This window comes from Procambarus clarkii, chromosome 23 (genome assembly GCF_040958095.1).
Source record: "Procambarus clarkii isolate CNS0578487 chromosome 23, FALCON_Pclarkii_2.0, whole genome shotgun sequence".
Lineage (NCBI taxonomy): Eukaryota > Metazoa > Arthropoda > Malacostraca > Decapoda > Cambaridae > Procambarus > Procambarus clarkii.
Genome location: NC_091172.1, coordinates 49,012,661 through 49,040,325, shown reverse-complemented (window position 1 = coordinate 49,040,325; position 27,665 = coordinate 49,012,661). Strand labels below are relative to the sequence as shown.

General features: G+C 40.2%; 2 protein-coding genes across 2 annotated transcripts; one reads left to right on the top strand and one right to left on the bottom strand.

The window, feature by feature from the left end:
• Window positions 1-843: 843 nt before the first annotated feature.
• On the bottom strand, window positions 844-20,817 carry LOC138367858 (uncharacterized). The gene is made up of 4 exons (XM_069329842.1): window positions 20,794-20,817; window positions 20,334-20,592; window positions 18,782-19,109; window positions 844-1,492 (listed from the first exon to the last, which is right to left on the bottom strand). The coding sequence occupies exons 1-4, from the start codon at window positions 20,815-20,817 to the stop codon at window positions 871-873; spliced, it is 1,233 nt and encodes a 410-aa protein (XP_069185943.1). The 3' UTR covers window positions 844-870.
• LOC123751297 (EPM2A-interacting protein 1-like) lies at window positions 20,816-23,092 on the top strand. The gene is made up of 2 exons (XM_045733388.2): window positions 20,816-20,823; window positions 22,452-23,092. Exons 1-2 carry the CDS (start codon window positions 20,816-20,818, stop codon window positions 23,071-23,073), a joined length of 630 nt encoding a protein of 209 aa, XP_045589344.1. The 3' UTR covers window positions 23,074-23,092.
• The last annotated feature ends 4,573 nt before the right edge of the window (window positions 23,093-27,665 follow it).

Genomic DNA, 27,665 nt, shown 5'->3' with positions numbered 1-27,665 from the left:
TGTCAGTGAGACTTCTGCTGCTGCATAACTGATGACAGAGATTTTACATCGGGTTTATATTTAGTAACAGTGAGAGATATGCATGCAGCGCTAGTTTCATCTGTCATGCTACTCCTGTTACGAGACTTAGCAAAGTTCATAATTGAGAACAAAGATTCGCAAGCATATGTAGACGAAAACATGGTTAGCAATGCTGTTGCAAGGTTTTTTAAACAGACATAATTTTCTGGAATAGCATTCCAAGTCCTTAATACTTCGTTTTCCGCATTTCTCTTTGTTACTTTCATCTCTAATCTCTCTCTTTCAATATTTTCCAAGTCAACTCTAAGGTCAACAAATTTCTGCTTCCAAAATGAGCTACTCTGAAATTCAATCAACTGCATCTCAAAATCATCCATGTCTATCCATGAAAACATTTGCAAGTTTAGTTCATCCATTTTGATGCTGTCTGGAAACTTGATGAACTTTACTGTGTCTTCCAGTTCTCTGAATTTGGCAAATCTTGTAGAGAACTGCCAAACTGTTGACTCGATAATGTTTACAAACAGCTTTTGAAGACATTTGTGGTCTGTTCTGTCATCTTTTAGATCACTGATGTACCTCTTTAGGTTTGGAAAGTATCTAAATCTCTCATTATCTACATCCTTCTTAAAAACTTTAAGCTTCATTTCAAAAGCTTTTATGTAACAAAACATAACATCAAGTGTCTTACTTGAGCCCTGTAACTTAATATTCAATTCATTTAAATGTTCACAAAAATGTGCAAAAACATCTGTTTACAAACCCACACGACGTCAGAAAATTCATGGTATGACACTTGTTGGTCGTTCAAATAGAGCTTTATTTCATCTAAGCATTCATTAAATCGTTTCAGAACCAAGCCTCTGCTAAGCCAACGAACACAAATTCATCAACACAAATAGAAAAAAACTTGCATGAAGACAAATCTTTTGTAAATTGTTCAGCTGTATTTCTTTCCAACTTAAGTATCCTATTTTTAACTGTTTTCCTACTCACAGGCAAATCTTTAATGCGCTGAATAATCTTTTTCTTTTCTGAAAAGTTGTCAAAAAGAAAAGGTGCACATTCTAGCCAAGCTTCTTTAATATACTCCCCATCACAGAGAGGTTTTCCGTGTTGGGCAATAATTTTTGAAACTTCAAAACTAGCAGCAACTAAGTTGGAACTGGGCCTACCTGAAATATAATTCATAAAAGTTTCAACTTGTGTTTTTGTCTTGCTCAGTTCACGAGAAATTAATTCTCTTTGTTCCTCCTCAGTTTTATTGCTTAAGTTCTTATGAACATTTTCAAAATGTCTCTTTACAGAAGAAGTTCTACAAACAACTGTGTCAGAACAGAAAATGCATAAAGCTTTATCATCCTTCTTAATCATGTCAAACTTTTCAGTCCAGTATTCCTTAAATTCTCTAATATCCTCTTCATTTGACTGACATCGTTTCTCAGCTGGTGGTGGTGACATTCTGTACAATCTGTACAAAATAAGTAATATTTTGCATGGAAGAGAAGGTAATAATATGCATGTAATATGTATATAATAATATGTTTGTAATATGCATGGAAGAGAAGGAAGATCAAAAGTAAGTTAAAATAGTATATGATGAGTAACTCCAATGAATAGCAATGATAACGGATTGTGTTGTCGTTGTGAAGTGCAGTGACGAGAAATGAATTAGCCTACTTCTACTGAAATGCGAGTATTTAAAGAATTATTTATTTCCTGTTAATATTATAGCACACAAACTTTGTAGTAAAGTATATGTACGTTTATTCTAATACCAATCAATAAGTTTAATAAGCCAATGTTTGAGGTAAGCGTGACGAGACAATGAACATAATAAAAATCTTCAGAGGATTTTTTTTTCTTTTATGAAAATTCGAGGGTTTTCTTTATTTTACATAATTCCAGAAACAACACCAGCAGCCGCTTATCACAAAGACACTACTTCCTAGGCATTGAGTACTTATGCCAAGAGTTTATAAGACTTCACTTGGTTCGATAGACAAAACCCATTTTTGTGTGTTTGTGTGGTGTGTTGTGGCGAAACATCGTTGAGTCGGTGACATCTTGCTTATGTCAGCTCTGTTCTTAGGGAGCAGGCGAGCGAGTACGTGTGAATTTAAGGATTAAGACTATTCTTACAATGACATTGAGTTTCACAAAGTTATTGATTTATAAGGGGAATAATTTTCACCTGGAGATGAAGTACTGACCTTCTTCTCGGGGAGGAGGCAAGTGAGCAACTGTGAGAAACACTACGAAGCAAGACTGCGAGAGAGAGTTACGAGTCTGAGATCGTCTGAACATGTGTTCATTACGGGGACTTCATGCAGCCCGTCCTCCAAACAAAGATCCAAAAGTGAATCCATGCACCCGACAAACCCCCTGTTTATGAATGAAAACCGGTTTACACACGACTCACAACTGCTGACGTTCGAACATATCCGGAACAAGTGCTTCACTGACGAATTTTGTTCGAACCACAACGCTATAATGCTTCACCCACGTACTACAAATACAAATAATCGCCAACAGAACCTAAACACCTAACCTAACCTATCCTATGCCTATTTATACACAATATGCTAATATATTATAATATTAATTTATACTTGAGAAAATTCCCGTTTTGAATGAACAGCATGTTAAAATTTATGAATGCGTCTGTGGGGTCGACCGCTGGTTGTAATGGACTAGAGTCGAGGACGAGTTGCTTCATGGGGGTGGGGGACTGTTGATTTCACTGGTTATATTACGGCCGTCAATGGAGAGAAGGGGAGAGGATAAGAATTATTATCTTTCTTTAGCTTTCGAAGGTGAAGATGCTTTAGATTTAGATAGTAAAGTGAGTTTAATTAATATGCGTCAAACTGAAGTCGGGCGGCATTCAAAAACATGAGGTTTAGGGGGGGGGGAGATGTTGTGGGGGTTTAAATTCAAAGTTTACGAAATTAATTTTTAAAGGTGGGCAGGCATGGCGTATTTTGCCTTCACAGATATGATTGTCAGTGTACACTATGGTTATGGGTGCAGCCTTTAGGTTAGAAAGGCTTATTACATAAAATATGAGCCAAAGTAAATAGAGGGGAATCATCATACATCGGCATGATCGATGACGTAAAAAAAGAAGGTAACTATGGCAACAAGATCAACTTCTTTTTCTTGAGACCTCTTTAGCTTCGTAGAGCTTAAACCTCTTCACCACCAGGACGTACATATACTGTCATGGCATGTAAGCTTATACCCCAAGGAAAGTAGTTTTTTTGTCTGTGCTTAGGGTAACATGTGCTTGCATCTGTGCTTAGGGTAACCTATGCTCTTGCGTGCCAGAGACAAGTCATCGGCGTGCCAAGTTTGGCACGCGTGCCAGAGGTTGCCCACCCCTGTGATAGAGTTTGTGACATCTTTGACACACTGAAAGACACTGGTGGTACCAAAGATTATGACATTGCCAAAGCCAAATTAACTGAGCACTTCAAACAAAGACAAAATACTGCAATGGAAATTATGCATTTCAGGAGAACCAGACAACTCTCTAATGAAACTGTAGATCATTACCACACAAGTCTGCAGGGTTTAGCAGCCCATTGTGAGTTTGCTGATGTTGACAAAGAAATCAAATAGCAAATAATTGAAACATGCACATCTACACGTCTCCGTCGACGAGCTATAGAACTTGTTGATGATTAAAGTTCTCTTACCAAGATACTGGATATTGCTCGTCGAATGGAAGATGCTGCACGTGATGCTCGTGTCATGGAATGCAGTGCCAACAACAGTTCTGCCACTGTTACCAACAGTGATGAGGTACTTAAGGTTCAGGGAGGACACCGTGATCAAAGAAGATATCATGGCAAACCTAACAGCAAATTGAGCCGAGAACCACATCACAAATGGGGTCAAGGAACAAGACTCAAGCAGTCACAACGACTCACATCAGAGGGTGTCAACAATAAATGTTACAACTGTGGAGGAGACTACTCACACCAAGGTAATGTTTGTCCTGCTCAAGGTAAGAAGTGCTATGAGTGTGGAAAACTAGCTCATTTTGGTGCTATGTGTCGTTCCGCACTAAAGAAACCACAGTCAGTGAATAAAAGCACTGTACGAGGATCAGGTCATATGAGTCGAGGTAGTAAACGCAATATTGCACCTCATATCTAGAATGTTAATAATGTACAAGACAATATGTCATTACAACCAGTCTCAGATGACAGTGAATGTGTATACACTTATGGAGTACAAGCAATCACAGAATGGAATGATCTTCCAAACAACCCAGAGACTATAGTATACATTGCTGGTATTTGTCTCAAAGTTCTTATTGACACTGGATCAAACATTGACACCATTGCTGAGTGCCACTATGAGAAATTTAAAAAACAGTTCCCAAAGCTTGAAAACTATAATGGCAAAGCAACTGCTTATGCTTCAAAGGTAGCCTTGCCAGTGATTGGAACTTTCACTACAGAGATTAAGTCAAAGAATGCAATGCTCATTACTACATTCCATGTTGTTAGGAATGCAAAGGAGTCTCTACTCAGTTACAAGACTTCAACCAAATTGGGGCTACTTCAGCTTTCTAATGCTGTAGCAGTGGATTCTGCAAACAATGTTGATGCTATTTTTGCTGAATTTTCTGATCGATTTGAATCCATAGGTTGTTATACTGATAGCAAAGTACATCTGCATATCAACCCAGATGTAATTCCAGTTGCCCAACCACATCGCCGACAACCATTCCATACTCACAAGAAAGTCGATGCCGAACTGGATAGGCTGATGGAACTAGATATCATTGAACCGGTAACAGGTCCAACACCATGGGTAAGCCCAATTGTCACTACACCAAAGCCGAAGAATCCAGATGAGATATGCATCTGTGTGGACATGCATGTTCCCAAGAAGGCAATAATACGTGAACGCCATCCTACACCCGCTGTAGATGATATGATATACCGCTTGAATGGTGCAACTGTATTCAGCAAGTTAGATTTAAACAAGGGCTATCATCAGCTTGAACTTGATGATGGGAGTCGCTTCACCACAACGTTTACATCACATCGAGGTCTATATAGGTACAAGCGCCTGAGTTTTGGTATTAACAGTGCTGCTGAGGTATTCCAGCACATCATAGCCAGGTATTGCAAGATATACCTAATGCTGACAACATGTCTGATGACATTGTTTATGGCCGTACCCAAGCTGAACACGACAAAGCTCTTCGTGCAACATTGCAACGCCTACGAGACAAAAATCTGACGCTAAGCCGAGCAAAGTGTGAGTTCAATCAACATAGAATTGAATTCTTTGGACATGTACTTAGTGACAAAGGTCTGTCTCCAGATCCTAAGAAAGTTGCAGATATCAAGAATGCTGCACTTCCTTCAACGTCCACTGAAGTACATAGTTTTCTGGGAATGGCAAATTACTGTTCTCGCTTCATTCCAGATTTTGCTACCATTACGAAGCCTCTACGTGAGCTCCTGAAGAAAAATGCATCATGGTACTGGAGCGATATCGAGCAAAATGCATTTGATGCTGTGAAAGATGCACTAGTAGAGAATGCGACTGCTGCGTACTTTGATCCATCAATGGACACTAAGTTAACGGTGGATGCTATTCCTGTTGGTTTAGGTACTGTTTTAGCCCAACACAAACCTGGTCAAACAGATTCCAGAGTAGTAATTGCCTACGCCAGTCGTTCTCTCACAGATGTTGAGCAACGATACAGTCAGACAGAGAAGCAAGCTCTTGCTCTTGTATGGGGCTGTGAACACTTCAATGTGTATCTGCTTGGTGCACCCTTCACCACGATAGTCACTGACCACAAACCGTTGGAGACCATCTTCAATAATCCAAAGTCCAAACCACCAGCTCGCATTGAGAGATGGGCTCTTCGTCTGCAACCATACAACTTTACGGTGAAATATAAGCCGGGTGCAGGCAATCCCGCTGATTACATCAGTCGACATCCTGCCAACAGTTTCACCATCACCAAGCATCAGCAAGTTGCCGAGGAATATGTACACTCTGTAACCTGTGATGCAGTCCCTAAGGCTCTTACTCTTGATGAAATCCGTACTGCAACCCTAGAGGACCCAACTCTGCAAGCAACAGTGGATGCATTGACTAAGAAAACGTTTCCACGCATCCCACCCTCAGGAGTTGACCAAGATGCATTCAAAGCACTTGAACGCATCCAGACAGAATTAAGTGTTACGCAACAACGCGACACCGTGCTGCGAGGTACTCGTATTGTCATTCCAGCTGTTCTCCAGCAACGTGCTCTGAAGCTTGCACATCAAGGACACCAAGGTCTTGTTAGGACCAAACAGCTGCTACGAGAAAAAGTGTGGTTTCCTGGCATTGATCGTCAAGCAAAGGACATACATGATGCCTGTGTTCCTTGCCAAGCTGCAGTGGATACTTCAAGACCAACACCTCTACAACCTTCACCACTACCTGCTGCACCATGGACGGAAGTATCGATGGACTTCTGCGGACCGCTACCAACTGGAGAGTACTTGATGGTAGTCATTGATGAACACTCACGTTATCCAGAAGTAGAAATCATCACTTCCACATCTGCAAAGGCTGTCATCCCGAAACTCGACAAGATCTTTTCAAACTTTGGCATTCCTGAAGTTGTCAAGATGGACAATGGACCGCCATTCAATGGACAAGACTTCGTCAACTTTGCTGAGCATATTGGATTCAAACACCGCAGTGTGATGCCACTACATCCTCAAGCAAATGGAGAAGTTGAGAGATTCATGCACCCTCTCATGAAAGCGGTACGCTGTGCTCATGCCGAAGGACGATCCTGGAAACAAGCTATGTATGCTTTTCTCAGGAACTACCGTGCAACACCACATGGAACACTGGGCAAGTCGACTGGTGAACTTTTATTTGGACGTCTTATGAGAATCGCACTACCTGTCATGCCAGCCGAGGTAACGGATAAACGTCTCGCTCAGAAGGATGCAGTAGCCAAGGGCAAAATGAAAATTGCTCATGATCAACGTGCAAAGGAACAAGTCATAAAGGTTGGAGATACTGTTCTAGTTAAAAAGAAAAAAGAGGGAAAGCTAGATATGCCGTATGATACAAAACCATATAAAGTGATTAGTGTAAAAGGAAATATGGTAACAGCGAGTAATAGAGATTATAGTATAACACGTAATATGGCTTATTTCAAAGTGATTCCAACTGTTGTAGAAAATGATGAAGTGCAAAGTCGTACAAAGGAAAAAGAAAAAATGACTTATAACCCAACAAACAATTCATCAAGGGATGTTCCCTGTATTTAAGGACTCTCGTCCTAAACGTCATGTTAAACGCCCTACACGATTTGATGATTAATTGTGTTCCTATGTAATGCAAAGTATTTACTTATTATGCTAAACTAAATTTAATATTGTTTGAATAATGCAGATCTCTCATTCAATATTTTGTAACTTTGTATTACAGTTTCTTTCATTTTTGTTTAACATTGCATTTGTATTTTTAACATTGAAATCCTTTGTGGTAAAGATTAAGTTGTTTAAATTCTTTGTGTGCTTAATTAATGTTAAATGTATGCAATATCTCTTGATGTGTTAGTAACTTACTTTGTGTTAATAACTTTGCTTTGTGCTACAAGCATGGTAGACATCCTGTATTCAATCTTTTTAAAGAAAAGGAGGGATGTCATGTTCATAGAAAACGGTACCATCCGTTATAATGTGCTACGGCTCAGTCACCAGCAGAGAGGTAAACAGGAGAGCATACAGGACGCCACCAGCTTGGTAGCTACTAGTCATGTAATCGTTTATAAGTATTAAAGTCAGTAACCAAGCAATGGCTTTATATCAACCCTACAACCAAGACTTCCTCAGCTACACACAAACACTACAGTACTCTTCTAGTTTACTTTGATGATCTAATAATCATGTCACAAGATGTTCAGGCTCATTTCCATAACCTTGAGAAAGTACTAGCAAAGCTCGCTGAAGCTAATTTAAAAATAAAGCTTGCAAAATGTTCATTTTTAAAGGAGAAGATTAATTTCCTAGGTCATACAGTTACACCTTCAGGTATTATATTGAATGAATCAAAAATTATTGATGCCCGTGATTTTCCAACGCCTCGTACCGCAGAAGCCGTAAGACAGTTCACAGCTCTTGTAGGATTTTATCGTTCATTTATTTCTGGATTCTCTATTATAGCCGCTCCGCTTTACAAATTGCAAAGAAAAGATGAACCCTTTGATTGGGGAGAGGCCCAGGATCAGTCATTCAAAAAACTCAAGGCAGCCTTGATTTCGTCACCTGTCCTTAGGTACCCAGATTTTTCTAAACCTTTTACGTTGGTTACAGATGCTAGTGACATAGGCCTAGGTGCTGCATTACTTCAAACAGAAGGTCACAGAGATCACGCAATAGCTTATGCTAGCCACACATTATCTAAAGAAGAGAAAAATTATAGGGTAACAGAACGAGAAGCCTTGGCAGTTGTCTGGGCACTTAAACATTTCAGGGATACAATTTATAATTACCCAGTTCATGTTCTTACAGATCACCAACCATTAATTCCCTTGTTCAAAAATAAGAATCCAGTTGGAAAGTTTGCTAGATATTTGCTCATAATTCAAGAATTCAATCCCACATTTGGTTATATTCCAGGAAAGCAAAATGTTGTACCTGATACGTTTTCTCGACATGTAGCTGCAATTCAGTTAAATTACCCAGCATTAAATTCTACAGTAGTCGAGACGGAACAAAGACAAGACCCCATATGGGCACCCGTCATTAAATTTTTGACTAAGCAAGACACTCGCCCGATTCATAAACCACTAGTGCCATTGAAAGAATTAGTGATGTTAGACAATTTACTGTGTAGAGTAGTTAAGCTAAGGACAGCCCCGAGGAAATGTTGTCAGTTAGTTGGTACCAAGACAGCTGTCTTAGTACCAACTGTGTTAAAAATTCTCCATGGTGATCCCGCAAGTGCACATCCAGGAAAGTATCGTACACTCCAAGAAGGTCGATTGAAGTATTTTTGGCCAAAAATGGCTAAGGAGATAGCTCATTATGTTGACAGATGTTTAACTTGTTTACAGCACAAGGGACATGTTTCAGGACCTAATCCAATTCAGGTGTACCCAACAACTAAAGCTCCTTGGAAACGAGTATCGATGGATTTGTTGACAAATTTTGCAGAAACAGAAAAAGGGAAGAAACATTTGCTTGTAATGGTCGATAATTTTTCACAGTATTGCGAACTAGTTCCTATCCTGAACAAAACAGCAGAAACTATAGCCAGTGCATTCCATGACCAAATAATTTGTAGATATAGTATGCCTAAAGTAATCCTTTCAGATAATGGTCCAGAATTCAGTAATAGTATTTTAACTAGCTTGTGTGATTTATATAACATTAAAAAATGTAGTATAATGCCTTACCATCCAGCAAGCAACGGATTAGCTGAACGTACTAACAGGAAAGTGTTAGATGCCTTGAGAGTCACGTTGAATTTTTATAACAACAATTGGGATGATTTTATACCCTTAATTCAGTGTGCTATAAATTCTTCAATTAATGTTTCTACAGGTGACACACCTCACGCTATTCTTTATGGTACAGATAAGATCCTCCATAATGAATTGATTAATGTACCTCCTACTCCCTTATATAACGTAGATGATTTTGTTCAAGTGAAGCGTAGACAGATGCAACTAGTATTTAAGAAAATACAAGAACAACTGTCCAAAGCAACAGCCGAATTTACTCTAGCAAGGAATGCACGAGCTAAACCCAGTAAAATAACTATTGGATCTGTAGTAATGGTACGTAACCAACACAGGTCTGGCCCTATGTACAAGTTAACTAAGAAAGTTTTGGGTCCATATAAGGTAACCGAGCTTATCAAAGGTAACAAGTACAGACAGGTACGGGTGGTAACAGGAGAGTATATAAATGAACATTTAGACCACATGAAGTTAGCTAAAATGACTGTTGATGAGACTGATGAGGAAGATGACAATGAACTTACCCAGACAGATTCTCCTATTGGGACACCACCTTCTGTGGTTGACCAACCCGTCCTCTTAAAAATAACGTCACTTTTGGCTCGTATGCGCGCTATGGCCAAATTTGGACATAATTTGAAATGAAATCGACTCACAAAAGTGACGTTCTGTTCCGTTTTCTATTTGAGTCGTCCGGTGTACACGCAGAGGTTATAAGAGGACACCTGCCACCTGTGGTATATTAGCAGTTAGTATACCTAGCAGGTACTATACCCAGCAACTAGTGTACCCATCAGGTGCCATACCCAGCCAGTGGTAAACCCTCTAGGTAGTATTCACAGTAATTGGTATACCCAGCAGGTAATATACCCCGCAGTTAGTATACCCAGCTGGTGGTAAACCAAGCAGTTAGTATACCAAGCTGGTGGAATGCCCAGTATTTAGTATACCCAACAGGTGGTATACCCAGCAGGTAATATACCCAGCAGGTGGTATGCCCAGCAGGTAGTATACCCAGCAGTTGGTATACCCGAAAGTTGCTATACCTGGCAGGTGGTATACCAAGCAGGTGGTATATCCGGCAGTTAGTATACCCAGCAGGTGATATTCCCAACAGGTGAAATACCCAGCAGGTGGAATACCCAGCAGGTGGAGTACACAGCAGGTGGAATACCCAGCAGGTGGAGTACACAGCAGGTTGTATACCCAGCAGGTCGTATTCCCAGCAGGTTGAATATCCAGCTGGTGGTGAACCCAGCAGGTGGTATACCCAGCAGGTGATATACCCAACAGGTGGTATACTCAGCAGGTGGTATACCCAGCAGGTGGTATACCCAGCAGGTGATATACCCAGCAGGTTATATACCCAGCAGGTTATATACACAGCAGGTGGTATAACCAGCAGGTGGTATACCCAGCAGGTGGTATACCCAGCAGGTGGAATACCCAGCTGGTATTATACCCGGCAGTTCGTATACCCGACAGTTGGTATACCCAGCAGTTGGTATACCAAGCAGGTGGTATACCCGGAAGTTGATATACCCGGAAGTTGATATACCCAGAAGGTGATATACCCGGCAGTTACCCAAAATAACCAGCAGTTGGTATACGCAGCAGTTGATATACCCTACAGGTGGTATACCCAGCATTTGGTATACCCAGCAGTTGGTATACCCGGAAGGTGGTATACCCGGCAGTTGTTATACCCATCAGTTGGTATATCCAGCAGGTGGTATAGCCAGCAGGTGGTACACCCAGCATGTGGTATACCCAGCAGGTGTTATACCCGGAAGGTGTTATACCCAGTAGGTCGTATACCCAGCAGGTGGTTTACCCGGCAGTAGGTATAACTAGTAGGTGGTATACCCGGCAGGTGGTATACCCGGCAGTTGGTATACCCATTAGATGGTATACCCAATTGATGGTATACCCAGTAGGTGGTATACCCAATTGATAGTAAACCCAGTAGGTGGTATACCCAGCAGGTGGTATTCCCGGCAGTTGTTATACCCAGCAGTTGGTATATCTAGCAGGTAGTATAGCCAGCAGTTGGTACACCCAGCATGTGGTATACGCAGCAGGTGGTATACCCGGAAGGAGGTATATCCGGCAGTTGGAACAACCAGTAGGTCGTATACCTGGCAGGTGGTTTACCCGGCAGTTGGTATAAGTAGTAGGTGGTATACCCGGCAGGTGGTATACCCGGCAGTTGGAATACCCAGTAGGTGGTATACCCAGTAGGTGGTATACATAGCAGGTGAAATACCCAGCAGGTGGTATACCCGGAGGTTGGTATACCCAGCAGGTGGAATACACAGCAGATTGTATACCCAGCAGGTCTTATTGCCAGAAGGTTGAATATCCAGCAGGTGGTGTACCTAGCAGGTGGTATTCTCAGCAGGTGGTTTACCCAGCAGGTGGTATACCACCAGCTGCCTACATCCTGCTGGGTATACCACCTGCTGGGTAAACCACCTGCTGAGAATACCACCTGCTAGGTACACCACCTGCTGGATATTCAACCTTCTGGCAATAAGACCTGCTGGGTATACAATCTGCTGTGTATTCCACCTGCTGGGTATACCAACCTCCGGGTATACCACCTGCTGGGTATTTCACCTGCTATGTATACCACCTACTGGGTATACCACCTACTGGGTATTCCAACTGCCGGGTATACCACCTGCCGGGTATACCACCTACTACTTATACCAACTGCCGGGTAAACCACCTGCCAGGTATACGACCTACTGGTTGTTCCAACTGCCGGATATACCTCCTTCCGGGTATACCACCTGCTGCGTATACCACATGCTGGGTGTACCAACTGCTGGCTATACTACCTGCTAGATATACCAACTGCTGGGTATAACAACTGCCGGGAATACCACCTGCTGGGTATTACCACCTACTGGGTTTACTATCAATTGGGTATACCACCTACTGGGTATACCATCAATTGGGTATACCATCTAATGGGTATACCAACTGCCGGGTATACCACCTGCCGGGTATACCACCTACTAGTTATACCTACTGCCGGTAAACCACCTGCTGGGTATACGACCTACTGGGTATAACACCTTCCGGGTATAACACCTGCTGGGTATACCACATGCTGGGTGTACCACCTGCTGGCTATACCACCTGCTGGATATACCAACTGATGGGTATAACAACTGCCGGGTATACCACCTTCCGGGTATACCAACTGCTGGGTATACCAAATGCTGGGTATACCACCTGTAGGGTATATCAACTGCTGCGTATACCAACTGCTGGTTATTTTGGGTAACTGCCGGGTATATCACCTTCTGGGTATATCAACTTCCGGGTATATCAACTTCCGGGTATACCACCTGCTTTGGTATACCAACTGCTGGGTATACCAACTGTCGGGTATACGAACTGCCGGGTATAATACCAGCTGGGTATTCCACCTGCTGGGTATACCACCTGCTGGGTATACCACCTGCTGGTTATACCACCTGCTGGGTATATAACCTGCTGGGTATATAACCTGCTGGGTATATCACCTGCTGGGTATACCACCTGCTGGGTATACCACCTGCTGAGTATACCACCTGTTGGTATATCACCTGCTGGGTATACCACCTGCTGGGTTCACCACCAGCTGGATATTCAACCTGCTGGGAATACGACCTGCTGGGTATACAACCTGCTGTGTACTCCACCTGCTGGGTATTCCACCTGCTGTGTACTCCACCTGCTGGGTATTCCACCTGCTGGGTATTTCACCTGTTGGGAATATCACCTGCTGGGTATACTAACTGCCGGATATACCACCTGCTTGGTATACCACCTGCCAGGTATAGCAACTTTCGGGTATACCAACTGCTGGGTATACTACCTGCTGGGCATACCACCTGCTGGGTATATTACCTGCTGGGTATACCACCTGTTGGGTATACTAAATACTGGGCATTCCACCAGCTTGGTATACTAACTGCTTGGTTTACCACCAGCTGGGTATACTAACTGCGGGGTATATTACCTGCTGGGTATACCAATTACTGTGAATACTACCTAGAGGGTTTACCACTGGCTGGGTATGGCACCTGATGGGTACACTAGTTGCTGGGTATAGTACCTGCTAGGTATACTAACTGCTAATATACCACAGGTGGCAGGTGTCCTCTTATAACCTCTGCGTGTACACCGGACGACTCAAATAGAAAACGGAACAGAACGTCACTTTTGTGAGTCGATTTCATTTCAAATTATGTCCAAATTTGGCCATAGTGCGCATACGAGCCAAAAGTGACGTTATTTTTAAGAGGACGGGTTGGTCAACCACAGAAGGTGGTGTCCCAATAGGAGAATCTGTCTGGGTAAGTTCATTGTCATCTTCCTCATCAGTCTCATCAACAGTCATTTTAGCTAACTTCATGTGGTCTAAATGTTCATTTATATACTCTCCTGTTACCACCCGTACCTGTCTGTACTTGTTACCTTTGATAAGCTCGGTTACCTTATATGGACCCAAAACTTTCTTAGTTAACTTGTACATAGGACCAGACCTGTGTTGGTTACGTACCATTACTACAGATCCAATAGTTATTTTACTGGGTTTAGCTCGTGCATTCCTTGCTAGAGTAAATTCGGCTGTTGCTTTGGACAGTTGTTCTTGTATTTTCTTAAATACTAGTTGCATCTGTCTATGCTTCACTTGAACAAAATCATCTACGTTATATAAGGGAGTAGGAGGTACGTTAATCAATTCATTATGGAGGATCTTATCTGTACCATAAAGAATAGCGTGAGGTGTGTCACCTGTAGAAACATTAATTGAAGAATTTATAGCACACTGAATTAAGGGTATAAAATCATCCCAATTGTTGTTATAAAAATTCAACGTGACTCTCAAGGCATCTAACACTTTCCTGTTAGTACGTTCAGCTAATCCGTTGCTTGCTGGATGGTAAGGCATTATACTACATTTTTTAATGTTATATAAATCACACAAGCTAGTTAAAATACTATTACTGAATTCTGGACCATTATCTGAAAGGATTACTTTAGGCATACTATATCTACAAATTATTTGGTCATGGAATGCCCTGGCTATAGTTTCTGCTGTTTTGTTCGGGATAGTAACTAGTTCGCAATACTGTGAAAAATTATCGACCATTACAAGCAAATGTTTCTTCCCTTTTTCTGTTTCTGCAAAATTTGTCAACAAATCCATCGATACTCGTTTCCAAGGAGCTTTAGTTGCTGGGTACACCTGAATTGGATTAGGTCCTGAAACATGTCCCTTGTGCTGTAAACAAGTTAAACATCTGTCAACATAATGAGCTATCTCCTTAGCCATTTTTGGCCAAAAATACTTCAATCGACCTTGTTGGAGTGTACGATACTTTCCTGGATGTGCACTTGCGGGATCACCATGGAGAATTTTTAACACAGTTGGTACTAAGACAGCTGTCTTGGTACCAACTAACTGACAACATTTCCTCGGGGCTGTCCTTAGCTTAACTACTCTACACAGTAAATTGTCTAACATCACTAATTCTTTCAATGGCACTAGTGGTTTATGAATCGGGCGAGTGTCTTGCTTAGTCAAAAATTTAATGACGGGTGCCCATATGGGGTCTTGTCTTTGTTCCGTCTCGACTACTGTAGAATTTAATGCTGGGTAATTTAACTGAATTGCAGCTACATGTCGAGAAAACGTATCAGCTACAACATTTTGCTTTCCTGGAATATAACCAAATGTGGGATTGAATTCTTGAATTATGAGCAAATATCTAGCAAACTTTCCAACTGGATTCTTATTTTTGAACAAGGGAATTAATGGTTGGTGATCTGTAAGAACATGAACTGGGTAATTATAAATTGTATCCCTGAAATGTTTAAGTGCCCAGACAACTGCCAAGGCTTCTCGTTCTGTTACCCTATAATTTTTCTCTTCTTTAGATAATGTGTGGCTAGCATAAGCTATTGCGTGATCTCTGTGACCTTCTGTTTGAAGTAATGCAGCACCTAGACCTATGTCACTAGCATCTGTAACCAACGTAAAAGGTTTAGAAAAATCTGGGTACCTAAGGACATGTGACGAAATCAAGGCTGCCTTGAGTTTTTTGAATGACTGATCCTGGGCCTCTCCCCAATCAAAGGGTTCATCTTTTCTTTGCAATTTGTAAAGCGGAGCGGCTATAATAGAGAATCCAGAAATAAATGAACGATAAAATCCTACAAGAGCTGTGAACTGTCTTACGGCTTCTGCGGTACGAGGCGTTGGAAAATCACGGGCATCAATAATTTTTTATTCATTCAATATAATACCTGAAGGTGTAACTGTATGACCTAGGAAATTAATCTTCTCCTTTAAAAATGAACATTTTGCAAGCTTTATTTTTAAATTAGCTTCAGCGAGCTTTGCTAGTACTTTCTCAAGGTTATGGAAATGAGCCTGAACATCTTGTGACATGATTATTAGATCATCAAAGTAAACTAGAAGAGTACTGTAGTGTTTGTGTGTAGCTGAGGAAGTCTTGGTTGTAGGGTTGATATAAAGCCATTGCTTGGTTACTGACTTTAATACTTATAAACGATTACATGACTAGTAGCTACCAAGCTGGTGGCGTCCTGTATGCTCTCCTGTTTACCTCTCTGCTGGTGACTGAGCCGTAGCACATTATAACGGATGGTACCGTTTTCTATGAACATGACATCCCTCCTTTTCTTTAAAAAGATTGAATACAGGATGTCTACCATGCTTGTAGCACAAAGCAAAGTTATTAACACAAAGTAAGTTACTAACACATCAAGAGATATTGCATACATTTAACATTAATTAAGCACACAAAGAATTTAAACAACTTAATCTTTACCACAAAGGATTTCAATGTTAAAAATACAAATGCAATGTTAAACAAAAATGAAAGAAACTGTAATACAAAGTTACAAAATATTGAATGAGAGATCTGCATTATTCAAACAATATTAAATTTAGTTTAGCATAATAAGTAAATACTTTGCATTACATAGGAACACAATTAATCATCAAATCGTGTAGGGCGTTTAACATGACGTTTAGGACGAGAGTCCTTAAATACAGGGAACATCCCTTGATGAATTGTTTGTTGGGTTATAAGTCATTTTTTCTTTTTCCTTTGTACGACTTTGCACTTCATCATTTTCTACAACAGTTGGAATCACTTTGAAATAAGCCATATTACGTGTTATACTATAATCTCTATTACTCGCTGTTACCATATTTCCTTTTACACTAATCACTTATATTGGTTTGTATCATACGGCATATCTAGCTTTCCCTCTTTTTTCTTTTTAACTAGAACAGTATCTCCAACCTTTATGACTTTGTTCCTTTGCACGTTTGATCATGAGCAATTTTCATTTTGCCCTTGGCTACTGCATCCTTCTGAGCGAGGACGTTTATCCGTTACCTCCGGCTGGCATGACAGGTAGTGCGATTCTCATAAGACGTCCAAATAAAAGTTCACCAGTCGACTTGCCCAGTGTTCCATGTGGTGTTGCACGGTAGTTCCTGAGAAAAGCATACATAGCTTGTTTCCAGGATCGTCCTTCGGCATGAGCACAGCGTACCGCTTTCATGAGAGGGTGCATGAATCTCTCAACTTCTCCCATTTGCTTGAGGATGTAGTGGCATCACACTGCGGTGTTTGAATCCAATATGCTCAGCAAAGTTGACGAAGTCTTGTCCATTGAATGGCGGTCCATTGTCCATCTGACAACTTCAGGAATGCCAAAGTTTGAAAAGATCTTGTCGAGTTTCGGGATGACAGCCTTTGCAGATGTGGAAGTGATGATTTCTACTTCTGGATAACGTGAGTGTTCATCAATGACTACCATCAAGTACTCTCCAGTTGGTAGCGGTCCGCAGAAGTCCATCGATACTTCCGTCCATGGTGCAGGCAGGTAGTGGTGAAGGTTGTAGAGGTGTTGGTCTTGAAGTATCCACTGCAGCTTGGCAAGGAACACAGGCATCATGTATGTCCTTTGCTTGACGATCAATGCCAGGAAACCACACTTTTTCTCGTAGCAGCTGTTGGTCCTAACAAGACCTTGGTGTCCTTGATGTGCAAGCTTCAGAGCACGTTGCTGGAGAACAGCGGAATGGACAATACGAGTACCTCGCAGCACGGTGTCGCGTTGTTGCGTAAACACTTAATTCTGTCTGGATGCGTTCAAGTGCTTTGAATGCATCTTGGTCAACTCCTGAGGGTGGGATGCGTGGAAACGTTTTCTTAGTCAATGCATCCACTGTTGCTTGCAGAGTTGGGTCCTCTCGGGTTGCAGTACGGATTTCATCAAGAGTAAGAGCCTTAGGGACTGCATCACAGGTTACAGAGTGTACATATTCCTCGGCAACTTGCTGATGCTTGGTGATGGTGAAACTGTTGGCAGGATGTCGACTGATGTAATCAGCGGGATTGCCTGCACCCGGCTTATATTTCACCGTAAAGTTGTATGGTTGCAGACGAAGAGCCCATCTCTCAATGCGAGTGGTGGTTTGGACTTTGGATTATTGAAGATGGTCTCCAACGGTTTGTGGTCAGTGACTATCGTGGTGAAGGTGTGCACCAAGCAGATACACATTGAAGTGTTCACAGCCCCATACAAGAGCAAGAGCTTGCTTCTCTGTCTGACTGTATCGTTGCTCAACATCTGTGAGAGAACGACTGGCGTAGGCAATTACTACTCTGGAATCTGTTTGACCAGGTTTGTGTTGGGCTAAAACAGTACCTAAACCAACAGGAATAGCATCCACCGTTAACTTAGTGTCCATTGATGGATCAAAGTACGCAGCAGTCGCATTCTCTACTAGTGCATCTTTCACAGCATCAAATGCATTTTGCTCGATATCGCTCCAGTACCATGATGCATTTTTCTTCAGGAGCTCACGTAGAGGCTTCGTAATGGTAGCAAAATCTGGAATGAAGCGAGAACAGTAATTTGCCATTCCCAGAAAACTATGTACTTCAGTGGACGTTGAAGGAAGTGCAGCATTCTTGATATCTGCAACTTTCTTAGGATCTGGAGACAGACCTTTGTCACTAAGTACATGTCCAAAGAATTCAATTCTATGTTGATTGAACTCACACTTTGCTCGGCTTAGCGTCAGATTTTTGTCTCGTAGGCGTTGCAATGTTGCACGAAGAGCTTTGTCGTGTTCAGCTTGGGTACGGCCATAACAATGTCATCAGACATGTTGTCAGCATTAGGTATATCTTGCAATACCTGGCTATGATGTGCTGGAATACCTCAGCAGCACTGTTAATACCAAAACTCAGGCGCTTGTACCTATATAGACCTCGATGTGATGTAAACGTTGTGGTGAAGCGACTCCCATCATCAAGTTCAAGCTGATGATAGCCCTTGTTTAAATCTAACTTGCTGAATACAGTTGCACCATTCAAGCGGTATATCATATCATCTACAGCGGGTGTAGGATGGCGTTCACGTATTATTGCCTTCTTGGGAACATGCATGTCCACACAGATGCATATCTCATCTGGATTCTTCGGCTTTGGTGTAGTGACAATTGGGCTTACCCATGGTGTTGGACCTGTTACCGGTTCAATGATATCTAGTTCCATCAGCCTATCCAGTTCGGCATCGACTTTCTTGTGAGTATGGAATGGTTGTCGGCGATGTGGTTGGGCAACTGGAATTACATCTGGGTTGATATGCAGATGTACTTTGCTATCAGTATAACAACCTATGGATTCAAATCGATCAGAAAAATTCAGCAAAAATAGCATCAACATTGTTTGCAGAATCCACTGCTACAGCATTAGAAAGCTGAAGTAGCCCCAATTTGGTTGAAGTCTTGTAACTGAGTAGAGACTCCTTTGCATTCCTAACAACATGGAATGTAGTAATGAGCATTGCATTCTTTGACTAATCTCTGTAGTGAAAGTTCCAATCACTGGCAAGGCTACCTTTGAAGCATAAGCAGTTGCTTTGCCATTATAGTTTTCAAGCTTTGGAACTGTTTTTTTAAATTCTCATAGTGGCACTCAGCAATGGTGTCAATGTTTGATCCAGTGTCAATAAGAACTTTGAGACAAATACCAGCAATGTATACTATAGTCTCTGGGTTGTTTGGAAGATCATTCCATTCTGTGATTGCTTGTACTCCATAAGTGTATACACATTCACTGTCATCTGAGGACTGGTTGTAATGACATATTGTCTTGTACATTATTAACATTCTAGATATGAGGTGCAATATTGCGTTTACTACCTCGACTCATATGACCTGATCCTCGTACAGTGCTTTTATTCACTGACTGTGGTTTCTTTAGTGCGGAACGACACATAGCACCAAAATGAGCTAGTTTTCCACACTCATAGCACTTCTTACCTTGAGCAGGACAAACATTACCTTGGTGTGAGTAGTCTCCTCCACAGTTGTAACATTTATTGTTGACACCCTCTGATGTGAGTCGTTGTGACTGCTTGAGTCTTGTTCCTTGACCCCATTTGTGATGTGGTTCTCGGCTCAATTTGCTGTTAGGTTTGCCATGATATCTTCTTTGATCACGGTGTCCTCCCTGAACCTTAAGTACCTCATCACTGTTGGTAACAGTGGCAGAACTGTTGTTGGCACTGCATTCCATGACACGAGCATCACGTGCAGCATCTTCCATTCGACGAGCAATATCCAGTATCTTGGTAAGAGAACTTTAATCATCAACAAGTTCTATAGCTCGTCGACGGAGACGTGTAGATGTGCATGTTTCAATTATTTGCTATTTGATTTCTTTGTCAACATCAGCAAACTCACAATGGGCTGCTAAACCCTGCAGACTTGTGTGGTAATGATCTACAAGTTTCATAGAGAGTTGTCTGGTTCTCCTGAAATGCATAATTTCCATTGCAGTATTTTGTCTTTGTTTGAAGTGCTCAGTTAATTTGGCTTTGGCAATGTCATAATCTTTGGTACCACCAGTGTCTTTCAGTGTGTCAAAGATGTCACAAACTCTATCACAGGGGTGGGCAACCTCTGGCACGCGTGCCAAACTTGGCACGCCGATGACTTGTCTCTGGCACACAAGAGCATAGGTTACCCTAAGCACAGATGCAAGCACATGTTACCCTAAGCACAGACAAAAAAAACTACTTTCCTTGGGGTATAAGCTTACATGCCATGACAGTATATGTACGTCCTGGTGGTGAAGAGGTTTAAGCTCTACGAAGCTAAAGAGGTCTCAAGAAAAAGAAGTTGATCTTGTTGCCATAGTTACCTTCTTTTTTACGTCATCGATCATGCCGATGTATTGATGATTCCCCTCTATTTACTTTGGCTCATATTTTATGTAATAAGCCTTTCTAACCTAAAGGCTGCACCCATAACCATAGTGTACACTGACAATCATATCTGTGAAGGCAAAATACGCCATGCCTGCCCACCTTTAAAAATTAATTTCGTAAACTTTGAATTTAAACCCCCACAACATCTCCCCCCCCCCTAAACCTCATGTTTTTGAATGCCGCCCGACTTCAGTTTGACGCATATTAATTAAACTCACTTTACTATCTAAATCTAAAGCATCTTCACCTTCGAAAGCTAAAGAAAGATAATAATTCTTATCCTCTCCCCTTCTCTCCATTGACGGCCGTAATATAACCAGTGAAATCAACAGTCCCCCACCCCCATGAAGCAACTCGTCCTCGACTCTAGTCCATTACAACCAGCGGTCGACCCCACAGACGCATTCATAAATTTTAACATGCTGTTCATTCAAAACGGGAATTTTCTCAAGTATAAATTAATATTATAATATATTAGCATATTGTGTATAAATAGGCATAGGATAGGTTAGGTTAGGTGTTTAGGTTCTGTTGGCGATTATTTGTATTTGTAGTACGTGGGTGAAGCATTATAGCGTTGTGGTTCGAACAAAATTCGTCAGTGAAGCACTTGTTCCGGATATGTTCGAACGTCAGCAGTTGTGAGTCGTGTGTAAACCGGTTTTCATTCATAAACAGGGGGTTTGTCGGGTGCATGGAATCACTTTTGGATCTTTGTTTGGAGGACGGGCTGCATGAAGTCCCCGTAATGAACACATGTTCAGACGATCTCAGACTCGTAACTCTCTCTCGCAGTCTTGCTTCGTAGTGTTTCTCACAGTTGCTCACTTGCCTCCTCCCCGAGAAGAAGGTCAGTACTTCATCTCCAGGTGAAAATTATTCCCCTTATAAATCAATAACTTTGTGAAACTCAATGTCATTGTAAGAATAGTCTTAATCCTTAAATTCACACGTACTCGCTCGCCTGCTCCCTAAGAACAGAGCTGACATAAGCAAGATGTCACCGACTCAACGATGTTTCGCCACAACACACCACACAAACACACAAAAATGGGTTTTGTCTATCGAACCAAGTGAAGTCTTATAAACTCTTGGCATAAGTACTCAATGCCTAGGAAGTAGTGTCTTTGTGATAAGCGGCTGCTGGTGTTGTTTCTGGAATTATGTAAAATAAAGAAAACCCTCGAATTTTCATAAAAGAAAAAAAAATCCTCTGAAGATTTTTATTATGTTCATTGTCTCGTCACGCTTACCTCAAACATTGGCTTATTAAACTTATTGATTGGTATTAGAATAAACGTACATATACTTTACTACAAAGTTTGTGTGCTATAATATTAACAGGAAATAAATAATTCTTTAAATACTCGCATTTCAGTAGAAGTAGGCTAATTCATTTCTCGTCATGCACTTCACAACGACAACACAATCCGTTATCATTGCTATTCATTGGAGTTACTCATCATATACTATTTTAACTTACTTTTGATCTTCCTTCTCTTCCATGCATATTACAAACATATTATTATATACATATTACATGCATATTATTACCTTCTCTTCCATGCAAAATATTACTTATTTTGTACAGATTGTACAGAATGTCACCACCACCAGCTGAGAAACGATGTCAGTCAAATGAAGAGGATATTAGAGAATTTAAGGAATACTGGACTGAAAAGTTTGACATGATTAAGAAGGATGATAAAGCTTTATGCATTTTCTGTTCTGACACAGTTGTTTGTAGAACTTCTTCTGTAAAGAGACATTTTGAAAATGTTCATAAGAACTTAAGCAATAAAACTGAGGAGGAACAAAGAGAATTAATTTCTCGTGAACTGAGCAAGACAAAAACACAAGTTGAAACTTTTATGAATTATATTTCAGGTAGGCCCAGTTCCAACTTAGTTGCTGCTAGTTTTGAAGTTTCAAAAATTATTGCCCAACACGGAAAACCTCTCTGTGATGGGGAGTATATTAAAGAAGCTTGGCTAGAATGTGCACCTTTTCTTTTTGACAACTTTTCAGAAAAGAAAAAGATTATTCAGCGCATTAAAGATTTGCCTGTGAGTAGGAAAACAGTTAAAAATAGGATACTTAAGTTGGAAAGAAATACAGCTGAACAATTTACAAAAGATTTGTCTTCATGCAAGTTTTTTTCTATTTGTGTTGATGAATTTGTGTTCGTTGGCTTAGCAGAGGCTTGGTTCTGAAACGATTTAATGAATGCTTAGATGAAATAAAGCTCTATTTGAACGACCAACAAGTGTCATACCAGGAATTTTCTGACATCGTGTGGGTTTGTAAACTGATGTTTTTGCACATTTTTGTGAACATTTAAATGAATTGAATATTAAGTTACAGGGCTCAAGTAAGACACTTGATGTTATGTTTTGTTACATAAAAGCTTTTGAAATGAAGCTTAAAGTTTTTAAGAAGGATGTAGATAATGAGAGATTTAGATACTTTCCAAACCTAAAGAGGTACATCAGTGATCTAAAAGATGACAGAACAGACCACAAATGTCTTCAAAAGCTGTTTGTAAACATTATCGAGTCAACAGTTTGGCAGTTCTCTACAAGATTTGCCAAATTCAGAGAACTGGAAGACACAGTAAAGTTCATCAAGTTTCCAGACAGCATCAAAATGGATGAACTAAACTTGCAAATGTTTTCATGGATAGACATGGATGATTTTGAGATGCAGTTGATTGAATTTCAGAGTAGCTCATTTTGGAAGCAGAAATTTGTTGACCTTAGAGTTGACTTGGAAAATATTGAAAGAGAGAGATTAGAGATGAAAGTAACAAAGAGAAATGCGGAAAACGAAGTATTAAGGACTTGGAATGCTATTCCAGAAAATTATGTCTGTTTAAAAAACCTTGCAACAGCATTGCTAACCATGTTTTCGTCTACATATGCTTGCGAATCTTTGTTCTCAATTATGAACTTTGCTAAGTCTCGTAACAGGAGTAGCATGACAGATGAAACTAGCGCTGCATGCATATCTCTCACTGTTACTAAATATAAACCCGATGTAAAATCTCTGTCATCAGTTATGCAGCAGCAGAAGTCTCACTGACAGTATATAAAAGGAGTCAACAAGTTTTTTCTGTTGTATTCTATTAAAGTCACAAAAGCTTAAAGGCTGTTGAAATGTACTTCTGAAGGTTAAATAAAAATTTTCTGTTTTTTTTTTTTATACTATGTTTTACTGCACTGAGGTAATTTATTATTTTTTCGTTTAAAAAGTTCTTAAGAGATACCAAATATGTTCTAAAAAAAATGGTTGGCACGTGGAAAAAGTTTGTGTCAGAGACTTGACTGATTTTGGCACGCACTCTCAAAAAGGTTGCCCACCCCTGCTCTATCACCTACGTAATGAAGTAGAAAGGCACGCTTTCTCTCAGCACTTTTGATGTCTGAAACTATCAACAAATTTTCAAACCTTTTAAGCCATTTGGTCCACCTCTGTACACAGTTTGTCTGGACTAAGTCAGGATCAAATGCAGGAAACTGAGATATATTTGCCATTTTTTATTGTATAAAAGTAAACTAATCACTTAAAATGTTCCTCAGAATACTAAACACTTACTGCACTGTATATGTTAGTTAAGAATTCACTGTAATTACTTTAATTCTGCACTGTATATGTTAGTTAAGAATTCACTGTAATTACTTTAATTTTGCAAAGCACACAAGCATTTTAATGCAAAAGTTCACAACAATGCACAATATAGCACCAACTGACTTCTTACCTAGCCTTGTGTACGTGTGGTGTTTTTCCTACCTACAGCTGCACAGCAGTTGTCAGCAGTTGGCACAGCAGTTGTCAGCAATGTTGTTGTTTGACAACCCGTTCTCACACAAGACAGGACATATATGACTTAATGCTTAAAGTCAATATGTTGAATATGACTTAGTAAATATGTGATATATTCCCAGTTACTTTCTTTCCAAAACCCAAACTCTTCCTCACGTACCAATTTACGTTTCACAGTACCCGTCCGTCAACCTAGATAGCAGAATAGTCGTGATTGGTCCAATTATAAGGAAAATTGTAGTTTTCAGATCCCACATGGGTTGTGAAATTTACCTACTATTGTCCATGCTCTTAAAATATTACAGATCAGCTACTTCCTATTGAAGGCTCGTAGTTTTGTTTTGAGAAATATTAGTTGTTCTTAGTAAATTATAATAAGCACTACAAATTATTACATAGAATAACAGTGCTTCACCAATCAATATTATATACCATAGTTTGTGCTTTACAAATCTTTAAAGGATGTTTTGTAGGAACGCTAACAGAAAACGATGTTACGTTGGAATGTCTATGGGGTAAACTACTGCAAACAGGATATTATTGTGTCTACTATACCAACTATAGCTAGGATGGGTATATTGTCCACTACCACCTGTTAGGTGGGTAAGGGGTCCAATACCACCCACAGGATGGGTATGAGGGTCACATCCACCCACAGGATGAGTATGGGGACCACATCCACAACACAGGAAGGGTATGGGGTCCAATACCACGCACAGGATGAGTATGGCTGTCCACTACAACCCACAGGATGGGTATGGGGCTCCAACCACCCATAGAATGAGTATGGGGCTCCAACCACCCATAGAATGGGTATGGGGTCCAATAACACCCACTGGATGCGCATGGCGTCCATTGTCGCGCGTCGAGCTCGAAAACCGCAGCATTCATCTCAGAACCATGCCTATTTCACGCAGATTTCTTAATAAACGTAAGAGTTTTATATGTCACAAGAAAGATAGAAATATAAGCTTCATTCTAAATACCTTACCATGGGTATATTTAAATTTAAAGCGAAGATACGTGTATTTTTTTAATAGCCGAGCTCCGACCCCGGACAGATCGATCGACCGAGCAACTCTTTATTTATTTATTTATTTATTTATTTATTTATGCATATACAAGAATGTACATTGAGAATGTGAGGATACATAATATGGTAATTACAGTCTTGTAAAGCCACTAGTACGCGCAGCGTCCTTAATCAAAGAAAATTTTAAGAAGGTAAATGCTTGCAAAATTTATAGACAAAAAAATGATAACAGTTACGTGGAATGAAAAAAAAGATGAGAGAAAATTGTAGGTACAGTATATTAAAGCACATAGGTAGCTAAGATTGATTGCAATGACAGCTTGAATGGTAGTTGACAAAAATTGGTAGGCACAATACAGCAGAAACAATATAAGATTGATTGCAATGACAGCTTGAATGGTAGTTGACAAAAATTGGTAGTCACAATCCAGCATATGGCTAGCACATAAAAGAAGACAGCAATGAACACAATGATAAGGTTGTTTGATACTACATAAAAATTAGGAGATTGGGTAACACTAGGTACAGAGCAAATTTAAAGCTCAGTGTAGGAAACTAAGAAGATGAAATTAGGTACTTTTTGGTTTTGCTTTTAAATAAGGCAAAAGTTTTACAGTTTTTCAATTCACTAGGGAGTGAGTTCCATAGACTAGGTCCCTTAATTTGCATAGAGTGTTTACACAGATTAAGTTTGACCCTGGGGATATCAAAGAGATATTTATTTCTGGTGTGGTGATAATGGGTCCTATTACATCTGTCCAGGGAGAGTTTCAGAGCAGGATTTGCATTTAAGAACAGGGTTTTGTAAATGTAGTTGACACAAGAGAATGTGTGGAGGGAGTTAATATTTAGCAAGTTTAGGGATTTAAACAAGGGAGCCGAGTGTTGTCTGAAAGCAGAGTTAATTATTATTCTGATAGTAGATTTTTGCTGTGTGATGATGGGCTTAAGGTGGTTTGCAGTGGTAGACCCCCATGCACAAATACCATAATTAAGATAGGGGTAGATTAGTGCATAATATAGTGAGAGGAGAGCAGAGTTAGGAACATAATATCTGATTTTGGAGAGTATACCAACTGTCTTAGAGACTTTCTTAGTTATGTGTTGAATGTGGGTGCTGTAGTTGAGTCTCTTGTCTAGGAATAGGCCAAGAAACTTGCCATCATTTTTATTACTGATGTTAATGTTGTCTATCTGTAGCTGAATTGCATTTGATGATTTGCTTTCTCTCAGAACAATGTTTATTTCACGTGAATTCGTTAATAAACATATATGTTTTATATGTCTCAAGAAAGGCAGACATATAAGCTTCACTTTAAACACTTTACCATAGACATATTTAAAGTTCTAATGAAGATACATGTATTTTAAAAATTACGGAGCTCCCACCCCGTACAGACTGAACGACAGAGCAACTCTCTCTCAGATCAATGTTTATTTCACTTAAATTCGTTAATAAACACAAATGATTTATATGTCTTAAGCAAGATAGAAATAAGAGCTTCATTTTAAATACATTACAATAGACATATTTATAGCTCAAGTGAAGATACATATGTTTTTATAGTAGCGCTCAGTAGCTTGTCGGGCATGGAGTGCAGACGCCTACGCACTTGCCGATATATTGTATAATTAACAAAGATACGCTAATAAAGCCTAAAATCTTATATGCCTCCAGAAAGACCGAGATATGAACATTATTATGATTGCACCAAATGAAATATATCATGTTCGAGAACAAAGATATATCAATTTTAAATTAAGTTTCGACTCTTCCTCGGGCGAGAGAGATGGGGCGACTCTCGCCCCATCTATTGGGGATTCTGTCCACTAAAGACCCAATGCTACTCAAACCCTCCTAGCATTATTTAGGTAATGAAGTAATATGGTATATATACTCACTATAATGTGGGTGTTGAATGCAGAACATGAGAAAACATATATTTACTC